We start from the raw sequence: 11,773 nt of genomic DNA on the forward strand, positions 1-11,773 counted from the left end.
AAAACACTATGGATTCACATTCCAGAAGACCCATCTGATCTGATCACACCAGAAAAAAAGCAATTAAGCAGGTATTTTGATCTCCCTAAAGCTCCTAGTGGACAATGTCCACTTAGAAGTAAGGAAAACACAGCACAATGGCATCTTCGTTCATCATAAGCACTTTCCAGGCAACACATTCTGAAGTCTCCAGTAAACCCAGGACTCCTCGGGTGGTATTCAACTGACTGGCTACCAGATGAAAAGAGGAGTAACTCAAGCTTTAAACAAATTTCCTACTGACTTAATTAAACAGGAGCATAGCAAAGAGATGTGTCATCCATTTCTACTCTCCTATTTGACCCCATGTAAAGCTCTCAGTGATGTGAATGCTGAGTGATGAAAGGTGCACGGACTGAGTGAGCATTTGCAAGGTGTCAATGTTGTAAAAGTTAAATCTGGGGTGAGGACTCAACTGTTTGGTGCTTTTCTCAACTGAGAATGTCAAAGCTACTCAAACCCAATTTTTAATTTACTGTGAAAACAACACAATAAATCAAAGCCATGGAACTAAAAGAAACATATACTTAAAAATAACAAAACTGTATTGATAGCTGGACATCAATACAGCGAATACAGCAAAATGTGCATTGCACAGTTTAAATGATGGACAAATAGGTGCTGAGTACAGAATGGTTTCAACTTTTCTGCATGTTGGAAAATTTTCATAGTTAAGTGCTAGGGGAAATAATGCAAAATTGTAATCACAAAAAAAGAGACAGCAGGCTCTACTGGGAAAAAACTCAGCCTGGAAAGAAACAGGTCCTTAGCCTTAACTCAGGAACTCACAGAGTTTAAAACTGGAAAGGGCCTTGGGAATCCTCTGGGGCGGATAAATACGTGGTTTTATGGCTTTGTGAAAAACTAGAAAATAGGAGCAATATCATAGCATTTTCAAAACACAAAATGCTCATTCTTGCCTCTACACTTTTGGTTTTACTATTGGTGATGGTAGATAATAGATTTGTTTTGCTATGTCAGGACTTACTAGTAGCAGTCAAATTTAATCATCCTTGATATCTAATCAATTGCCTCATCTTCTACCTTTGATATATAAGTTCTTAATCGCTGTCAGTAAGAATCCCCCTACCTGTGATGTCTCCTCTTAGTAATTTTCCATCTACTGACCTCAATCTACTCATTGGCAATAAATTCCCATCTGTCTTTGCTGGGTTTGGAGTTGAGTCTGATCTCTCTCCCCTACTGCAATAGTACTCAAAAGTCTTCCTTACTATTTTAACAAGTGTCAGAATAATTTTTTCTTTACTCATACCCTTATATAGGTACAGAGCACTTGGCAGCTAATCACAATACTTGCTGAAAAGAACAGCTTGCTCCCCTAGTGTGGATTAAAGGAGGCTCCAAGTACTGAGATTTGTAATTGCGCATAAGCATTAAGACATTGGAAACAAAACACACACACACATACACACACACACTCACCTGCCCCTGATCAGTGCTGGTCTCATTTAACCTCAATAGTCCATGATTTCATTTCAATTTAATTTTAAAATGACACCACAGGGAGAAAGACTATGCCACTAAATTTTCTTGAGGATGATGACTATGCCATATTATGGACCCAGCCTGGGACCAATGCCTGACACATGGTAGGAATGCAATGATTTCACTAGCTGAGTGAGAGAACTAAAATCAGATGATTGATGCTTATTACCAGACAGAAAACAGCATAAATCAATGGGGAAAATATCAATCTTCTGTTCAAAGTAGACATATCAGAGAAAACTATAAAGGCACTTGATTTTTAATTTCTACCAAACATCAAGAATCAAAGATATCTCCCTTTAAAAATAATTTGTCCTATCTTCTCAAAGTCTTCCATCAAATCGAGAAGGAAACACTTCCAAACTCATTTTAGGAAGCCAGCCTTACCCATACAAGGACAGCTCAAGAAAAGAAAATTACAGGCCAACATTTCTGATTCACAGAGATTCAAAACTCAACAAAACACTAGCTAACCAAATTCAGCAATATATTACAAGGATCATACACCATTATTAAGTGGAATTTATCCCAAGGATTCAAGGATGGTTCAATCCAATCAGTGTGACATACCACAGTAATGAAGGATAAAAATCATATAATCATCTTGATAGATGCAGAAAAAGCATTTGACAGAATTCAACACCCATTAATGATAAAAATGCTAATAAAGTAGGTATAGAGCGAATTTACTCAATATGATAAAGGCCACATATGACAAGCCCACAGCTAACATCATACTCAGTGGTGAAAAGATGAAAGCTTTTCCTCTAGGATCAGGAACAAGACAGGATGCCCAACTCTACCTGTTATTCAGCATAATTCTGGAAGTCCTAGTCAGAGCAATCAGGCAAGAGAAAGAAATGAAAAGCATCCCACAGATATGCAGATGTAAAAACTGTTATTACTTGCAGAGTAAATGATATCATATATCATAACCCTAAACTGTTAGCAATAAAAAATTCAGTAAAGTTGCAGGGCAAAAAATCAATATACAAAAGTCAATTGTGTTTCTATACACTAATAATGAACTACCAGAAAGAGAAATTAAGAAAAAGAATCCTATTTACAATTACATCAAAAAGAATAATATCGATGAATAAATTTAACCAAGGAGGAAAGATCAGTACATGAAAACTGTAAGACACAAGTAAATGGGTAGATAGTCCATGCTCATATACTGAAATAATATTAAAATGTTCGTAAAACCCAAAATGATTTATAGGAGTGAAGCGAAAGTATATTCACAGTTGTCAGTACACAAAACACATAATTTAATTCCTGTATTATTATTTATTAATTATTGTATTATTTTCCATACGAACAACTGTATATCAACTTTTACCCACCCTGTATAGATTTCATGCCATTCCAATCAAAATTCCAATAACATTTTTCTCAGAAATAAAATGAACAATCCAAAAATTTATATAGAAACACTAAAGACTCCAAATAGCCAAAGCAATCTTAAGGAAGAAGAACAAAGCTGGAGGCATCATGCTTCTTGATTTCCCATTATATTACAAAACTATAGTAATCAAAACAGTACTGTACTGGCAGAAAGACAGGCACATAGATCAATGTAACAGAATAGAGAGCCCAGAAATAAACCCACACATATGGGGTTTATTAATTTACAACAAAGAAGCCAAGAATATGTTATGGGGAAAATCAGTCTCTTCAATAAGTGGTGTTGGGAAAACTTAACAGCCACATGCAAAAGAATGAAACTGGACCACTATCTTACACCATATACAAAGATTAACTCAAAATAGGTCAAATACTTCACCATAAGACCCAAAACCATACAATTCCTAGAAGAAAATACAGGCGGTAAGAGGTAAGCTCCTTGACATCAGTCTTGAAGATGAGTTTTTTTGGATTTGACACCAAAGGAAAGGCAACAACAGCAAAAACAAACAAGTGGGACTACATCAAACGAAAAAGCTTCTGCAAAAAAAAAAAAAAAAGAAACAATCAAAAACAGAAAATGCAATCTGCCAAATGGAAGAAAATATTTGCAAATCATATATTTCATAAGTGGTTAATATCCAAAATATAAAAGGACACATAATTCAACAGGAAAAAGGCAATCTGATTTTTAAAGTGAGCAGAGGATCTAGACATTTTCTCCAAAGATGACATAATGACGGCCAACAGGTATTTGGAAAGATGCTCAACCTCACTAATCATCAGGAAAATGCAAATCAAAACCACAATGAGATATGATCTCACACCTGTTAGAATAGCTATTACCAAAAAGACAATAGATAACGAGTGTGGATGAGGATGTGGAAAAAGGGAACCTTTGTGTACTGTTGGTGGGATGTAAATTGATGCAAGCCCACTTTGAAAAACAGTATGGAGATTCCTCAAAAAATAAAAATAGAACTATCATATGACCCAGCAATTCCACTTCTAAGTATTTAGCCAAAGGAAAGGCAAACATTCACTCAAAAAGATATCTGCATTCCCATGTTCACTGCAGCATTATTTACAATAGCCATGTCATCAATGGATAAATATCTACATATACATACATACACACATACATAATACATACATACAGGCAGTCCTCGGGTTATGTCGGACTCGACGTACATCGTTTCGTGGTTATGTTGCCATCTCCCATTTATTTATAAAAAAAAAAGTTCTGTCATTTAGACGTAGCATCTATGTGCTTTATGTTTTTTATTATTTATTTACCACAAGTAAAGGTCAGGAATTGTCTTTCTTTTCAATTTTTTTACTGTTTCACTTCATTACTGCTGTGTATGTGCTCTATGTGAGTGACGTAGGTGCTTTATGTAGGTGGGTTCCGATTTACGGCGAAAATCGCGTTATGTCGCCGTAGGAACTGATCTCTGAGGTAACCCGAGGACCTACTATACATACATATGTATATATATATATATCTATATAAAATGGAATGTTATTCAGCCATAAAAAATAAGGAAATCCTGCCACTTGCAACAACATGGATAGGCCTTGAATGCATTATGTTAAGTGAAATAAGTCAGACAGAGAAAGACAAATGTGTATCATTTCATTTATGGAACTAAAATCGAAAAAAACAAAACAAACAAAAAATAGAACTCATACAAAAAACAGACTGGTGGCTGAGGGGAAAGAGAGGGGTCTGGGGACAGGGGGAAATGGGTGAAGGTAGTCAAAGGTATCAATTTCCAGTTATAAAATCACTAAATCTGGGGATATATTATATAGCATGATGACTATAGTTAATAACCCTGTATTTCATAGTTGAACAATGCTAAGAGTATATCTTAAAAGAGTTAATCATCATAACTTGTAATCCCTACTTCCCCAATGTAATCTTTGTCTTACTCTGAAAACAGCTGGCTTATGGGGGACTGGAGAGCAGATTTTTGTGGATGGCTTGCTGCTCTCCCATTCTGCCAGCAGTATTGGAATAAATGCTCAGATATGATTTTTAAAAAAACTCATCACAAGAAAAAATACTTTGTAACTCTGTATGTTATGGATGTTCAGTGTTAACTAGATTTACTGTGGTGATTATTTCACAATATATGCATATATTGAATCATTACGTTGTACACCTGAAACTGTTATATATCAATTATATTTCAATAAAAAATTACCTTCAATAATGTATTTTTATAAAACAATTCTAGTATCAGTTTTAAATTACTAATTGGTATTGTTGTAATGATAATGAGCTAACACTTTGTGGTAAGGCAATCTCAGAAAGGATGTCTTCATAGAACTATGTAGCTGGGGAAGAAACACAGAATAAACACAACCCCTCAGACTGGTTAAATCCTCTGCCTGAAGCATCAGTAGTCGTGGAAGGAAGCTGGTGCATTTTCCTATGAAAAAGGATAGCCCAGGAGATACACTGTAGAGGGGATGACGTCATTATACCGGTAAATCTGAAAAATGGAGGAGAGCTTAGCCACCTACTTGAAAACAGGAAAATCAGTAATTTCTGCAGGTTACCAGAGAGGGTAGAGAAATATGTTCTACAACTTTAGACTTAGGTGCTGTCGAGAGCTCTGTTAAATGAGACACCCTACCCCCCATTTTGTTTGTATCCTTACACAACAAGAAGTGGAGAACTTGGAGGCTCTTCAGTTGCAAAAGTCAAACAGGAAGTTCTCAGAAAGGAGCTCTGCTAAGAGGTGTAGGAGGAGTGGGTGTGTTAGAGGAGGTAAGAAGGGAAAAAGAAATACCAGGAGATTTATGAGCTTTGGAGCAAGAGAGAAATAGTGGTTTCTCTGTCATCTCCACTGCACAGGCAAGTAATGCGATTTATTGGTAATTGCTATTTAGTGTCAATGACTAGAGAATGGAACTGGCAACCTCTTGGTTCCTGGGTCGATGCTCAACTGCTGAGCCACACCAGCCAGGCAAAATTTCACAATTTTGAAGTCAATGACACACAAATAACTTATGTAATGTACATTTAATAGAAACTCTTAAGCTTTTTCTTTTTTGTACCTATGTACAGGGTACTTTTATGAGAAGGGTACTAAAAAACTTTGCAGAATTATAGCTATAACCTAAGTAAAATTATTCTATAATTATTATTCTTTCTGTACAAATAAATTTATCACAGATAAAAATCTGAATATGCTGCTTTCATATACAGGGAACTGCACATTCTCTGGCATTCTCTTCTGCTGTAAGTTTCAGGTATCCACTTGTGTATCTATGTCCAAATGACCATCAATAGGAGAAGACAAACAGGTCAAGAAGAAGAAAAGTCAAAATGGGCTCCTAGCCAACTAGAAATTGAACTGACTTCTAGGTCCCTGAAGCACAGGGGCCACCGGATGGCATTTAAACTTGTGGAGAGAGAAAGGAAGTAGCTGCTGGGAAGGGTCTCTGGGTCACACTGATCCTTCGAATGGGCTCACCCTGCGCAGATCTAACGGGCTCAGTCAGGAATTTCAAAGCCAAACTAGAATGCAAGTTTGGGGAATGATTTTAGCTGTATGGATGTTGCCTGTAACTGCAGTGCTTGTAAACCTAGCATGTAGCCCTTAATCAAGCAGCTAACTTTTCAGCCATAATTGGAAGCTTTTAGAACAGTGGTTCTCAGCCTTGGCTGCACATTAGAATCACCTGGGAATCTTTTTAAAATCCTGATTTCTGGGCCTCATCATTAGTAACAAAGAAACAGAATTTCCAGAGGATGAGGCCCAGAAATCAGAATTTTAAAAAGATTCCCAGGTGATTCTCATGTGCAGCCATGGTTGAGAACCACTGCTCTAGAAAGATAAGCAAAACACTTCTGACTCAGGCCCTGACTCAGTGCCATCTCTCTTATCCCTGAGCAATCTTCCTACCAATGCTATCCTTTCTCAAGTACCTTCTAGAACAGTGGTTGGCAAACTGCGGCTTGCGAGCCACATGCGGCTCTTTGGCCCCTTGAGTGTGGCTCTTCCACAAAATACCACGTGTGGGCGCGCAAGTACAGTGCGATAGAAACTTTGTGGCCCATGCGCAGAAGTCGGCATTTTGTGGAAGAGCCACACTCAAGGCGCCAAAGAGCCGCAGTTTGCCAACCACTGTTCTAGAACAGAGAGAAGATAATTCCTCCTCCCAGTACATCCTGTAGCAAGGGGCAATTTTAATGGTAGCAGCCTTTAATCATAGCCCCAGTTTCTACTTGTCTTTGTCTTTCTCCCCTTCCCTACTTCAGCCATTTTTGGTCATTCGAGATATATTTTGCAGGAAGATCAACTACAATTCAAGGTTTGAGGAAGTGGTATAGTACAACATCTGACAGAGGGAGATGGCAAGACAATGTTAATGGTTAACCGTGGGTACAGATGGATGTACCACAATCTCATACATTGTAAGGAGATAGTTTGTTGTTGTGGGCTACAGAGTCAGGTTGCTTGGGTTCAAATACAGGTTCTGCTAAGGTGGCATGACTCTGGGCAAGTTACTTAACCATTCCATGCCCCTGTGTCCTCATCTATAAAATGGAATTGTTAGTGCTCACCTTAGAGAGATTTTCAACTAGTATGCCGCAAGATTTTTTAAAACATGCAATAGTTGACTATTTAGTCAGAGACACTGACCTTTTTTTCCCTTAGATTGTCAAATTTATTTTATTTTTTTATACATTTTATTGATTTTTTTTTTTTCACAGAGAGGAAGGGAAAGGGATAGAGAGTTAGAAACATCGATGAGAGAGAAACATTGATCAGCTGCCTCCTGCACACCCCCAACTGGGAATGTGCCTGCAACCAAGGTACATGCCTCTGACTGGGATCGAATCTGGGACCCCTCAGTTCGCAGGCTGACGCTCTATCCACTGAGCCAAACCGGTTAGGGCTAGATTGTCAAATTTAAATGACACTAGCCAACACAACAGCCATCCAGTGTGAATGAATCAAAATTATATCTATTTTCTTTGCCAGATTAGCAAAAAATATATATCTGTTGTGCTGCAGAATTTTAATAATTAGTTCATGTGAGCCATGAGATGAAAAAGGTTGAAAATAGCTGCCTTAGAGGGTTGTTGTGAGAATCAAATGATATGACACAAACTTGGAAAGAATGCAAGCCCTAAACAGCAAGTACTGTTAGCTGTTATTAGTACTATGTATACATTTTAAAAGAATGAGGAACTTCTATATGCACTGACTTGGAATGAAATCAATGACACTGTGTTTTAAGAAAATGCTGCTGAATACCATGCGTAGTATGGGTAGTTTGGGGGAAAAAGAAGAAATGCATGATACATATTTACAGGTGCATCCAAAGAAGCTTAAAAGGCACACACACAAAATGCTGAATCACCATTGCCCCTGGGGGTTGAGGAAGGACTTACATTTACATACAGGTCTTTGCTTGAATTAACATGTACTATTGTTAAAACGAAGCATTTTACAATGGCCTTTCTTAACCTTCAAATTGAACCTCTCTCATGCCCCGTCTTAGAAATAAGGAAACGGAAGCCCAGCTAGGAAGAGGCAGAGCCTTGAAGTACAATCTCTCCTACATGTCTCATCTCAGATTCCCTTATCCTCTTTACAGCCCTAGGCACATCGTGTGCGGCCACAGGATCCAAACCTTCTGAAACTGGTGGGGCTCCCCCGCTTTCCGTTCTGTCCTGCTTCTCTGGGGTACTCCTTTTCTTGTGCCCAAGCGGCTTCCACATTTCGTGTTTTAGCAGCTTCCTTCCCACCTCTCCTAACTTTCTCACCATTTGCCTGCTTGCCTTTCTCCACCCCCACTCCCACCCCACAGGTGCCCTTGCCCTGGAAAGCCCACTGGAGTGCCATCCCAGCCCCACACTCTCCGGTTTGAGGCAGGCACAAGGGCCAACCTACACAATTGCAGGGAGGAGTATGCCTTCAAGCTGCTTTTTGTCTTGCAAAGGGCCCAAATGAGCTTTTAAACAATGCTTTCTCATTGCAGCCAAGAAACAGTGGTATGTTTTGGCAGGCACTTTTCCCTCCTCTAGGTCTTTCCTTACATAGGTGTTTATTTTTGCTTTGGCTTTCTCCTGGAAGTTACAGAGCTATTTTGTGCGTCCCCACCCACAACGTTCTCTTCCATGCTGACCCTGCAGTGGTTCTCAACCTTCCTAATGCCACGACTCTTTAATACAGTTCCTCATGTGGTGGTGACCCCCAACCATAAAATTATTTTCGTTGCTACTTCATAACTGTAATGTTGCTACTGTTATGAATCGTAATGTAAATAAATATCTGATATGCAGGATGTGTTTTCATTGTTACAAATTGAACATAACTAAAGCATAGTGATTAATCACAAAAACAATATGTAATTATACATGTGTTTTCCGATGGTCTTAGGCGACCTCTGTGAAAGGGTCGTTGGACCCTCAAAGGGGTCGCGACCCACAGGTTGAGAACCGCTGTAATGTGTTAATTTTTTGTTTTAGTACCCATCAGTTTCACTTCGGATTCCTCACTCTCACACCGTAACCGTCTATCCCCATTTAAAACCATTTTCTATTTCAGCCCATGGAGAAACGGGTATACGTGGAAAGTGGGTGGTGGGAGGGGGTGGCGGGGAGAGTCCAGATTCTAAGCGGAGCATCTTCCAGGCCACCTCTCGCACCGGAACCGGAGTGCCGGGAACCCAGCCCGCCCCACCAGAACAGGGTCAGCATCAGAGCGCTCAGGCGTCGGGAGAGCTGATTGGCTCACCGGGAACCAATCAGCGGGCGAGGCTGTGCATGGGCGAGGGAGGGCCCAGATTACAGAGCGGACCCGGTTAAAGCTGAAGGGGCAGGTGTGCCAAAGCGCCAGGATTTCACGTGCAATTTCTGCAACCACCAGGTCACCATTAACCCCACGACTCAGTGCTCTTAAATTCCACCCCCGGAGCTTCGCGGTTCCATAACGCTAAACAGGGGGAGAAACAGTACTTCTCCCACCATTCATAAAATGGTCATTAATACAGTCAACGAGGGAGCAGCCGAAGACGGGGGCAGAGGCCATTAAAACCCTCCCGCCCTCCTAGCCCTCTTCCACTCCAGGGAGTCAACAAAACTCAACCGGTTCTTGAAATAGCAAATCACGCAAACGCTCGTTTAATCGCCAAAGCTGATGCCCAAAATGCTGTCATTAAACAGCTGGAATAAGTTTTCCCCTCCCGAAGGGCTGGAGGAAATTGTACTGGCATTTAACGAACGCGCAGGGTCTTACTACCTGCTAACCACCGAGAAGCGAATAAGCTATGAGGCTGAAGTCAGGAAACGAGACCTTCCGAAACGTGCAACCTCGGAAGCAAACGCGGCCGCCTCCAGGGCTCGGACACCACCCCCACCCCAACCCCCACCCCTGGCGCAGGGGCCGCTCCTCCAGGCTCTACCCCACACACTTCACCTGGAGGCACAAAGATCTGGGGTGGAGAATACAGATACCTCATTTCCCTGCTGTGTTTCAAACTTCAGCAGAAGTGTTCTACGCATTCCCAAGTGCCACAGCCCCCGAAATCACAGATCCGCCCAACCTTCGCTTTCCCACGGTCCAGCGCTTCACCTACCCATCTACCACCCATACCCGGGCTGGAGACGCCGCGTCCTTGGGGATGGGGGAAGGGGGCGTGGAGAAGACAGGAAGGGTCAAGTACCCGCCTAGGTACCCGGCGAGGCCTGACGCCGGCAGCCGGAGCACCCTGGGGGCTGAGGAACAAGAAGAGAGGAGGTTCGGAACCGTGCGGGGAAGGGCCGTGAGGAGAGCGGGGGAGCCGCCGGTGTCGCGGCACTCACTCTGCGTATCCAGTAGCCCAGGGCAGCCGCCGGGTCTCCTTGAGGATGAGGATGGGGCGGGCGATGTGGTCGGCGCTGCACTCCACCTCGTCCTGAGACAGCCCCAGGAACTCCGGCCGCCCGTACGGGAAGCGCAGGGGCAGGTCCGAGCCTCCGCAGCCTCCGCCGCTGTGCTCGGAGCCTGAGCTGCCAGCCATGATGCCGCCCATGAAATTGGCCACAGCAGATTTCACTCGAGTGAGCATATTACTCCGGCGCCCGGCAGCAGCGGTGCGAGCAGGGGGCGGCGGCGGGGGCGCGGAGCATGCAGGCTGCGGCGGGCGCCGGGCGCACGGGCAGCGGGACCGCTGGGACGCGCCGCGAGGCTCCCGGAGCCTAGTGCTGCAGGGGGCCGAGCCCGGGCCTCCCGCGCTCCGTGCCGCCGCCTACCCCCGCTACACTTCCGCAACGGAGAGGCATGGAGCGGGCGGGCCGGGCTGGGAGAGACGCCGCGCGCTCCGGGAGCGGCGGGGCGGCCGCAGCTTCTGCTGGTCCCTCCCCGACCCGCTGCGCTCCACTCCTGCGTGAGCGGAACTGAGCCCACCAGGCGAGCCCGCGGAGCCGGCGCCGCTGCTGCCACGGCTACCGCCGCCGTCGAGTCATGTGATAATCAGGCTGCTAGGGCTCTAGCTGCTGCTTTGGCCGAAACTCAGCCCCTCCCCTGCCGGCCCGAGCGAGGCTCGCACTAAGATCGAGACCTCCTAGGGAAGGGGGAGCCGGGGAGCCAGGCAGGGTCTGTACCTGGCGGTGGGGATGGGGGCGCTGTGAGCTGAGCTGGTACAGGTGTTAGGGGGCGTCACGTGGGGCCAGGCAGCCTGGAAAAGCCAGTTGAGGAATCCGCTCTCAGAGGAATGCTGCCTACACCTCTGAGAAAGGAAACTTGAGAGCCGGAGGGGGAACGGAGACAGGTGGAAACCTGGTGGGACGCTCCAAGTCCTCCAGTAGAAATGA

At 43.2% G+C, this 11,773-nt stretch overlaps 1 protein-coding gene across 2 annotated transcripts in view; it reads right to left on the reverse strand.

Moving 5' to 3' along the window:
- Window positions 1–11,535, reverse strand: part of PPM1H (protein phosphatase, Mg2+/Mn2+ dependent 1H) — a 235,934-nt gene extending 224,399 nt beyond the window's left edge. Inside the window, exon 1 of one of the 2 annotated variants that reach the window (XM_059683480.1) lies at window positions 10,784–11,494. In XM_059683480.1, the coding sequence (XP_059539463.1) occupies window positions 10,784–11,028 (245 nt within the window). In that variant the 5' untranslated portion in view covers window positions 11,029–11,494. Of the gene's footprint in view, window positions 1–10,783 lie in introns of both variants that reach the window. The other variant, XM_059683481.1, reaches the window with a different exon arrangement.
- Window positions 11,536–11,773: the final 238 nt, after the last annotated feature.

This window comes from Myotis daubentonii, chromosome 2 (assembly GCF_963259705.1).
Source record: "Myotis daubentonii chromosome 2, mMyoDau2.1, whole genome shotgun sequence".
In the NCBI taxonomy this organism is placed as follows: domain Eukaryota; kingdom Metazoa; phylum Chordata; class Mammalia; order Chiroptera; family Vespertilionidae; genus Myotis; species Myotis daubentonii.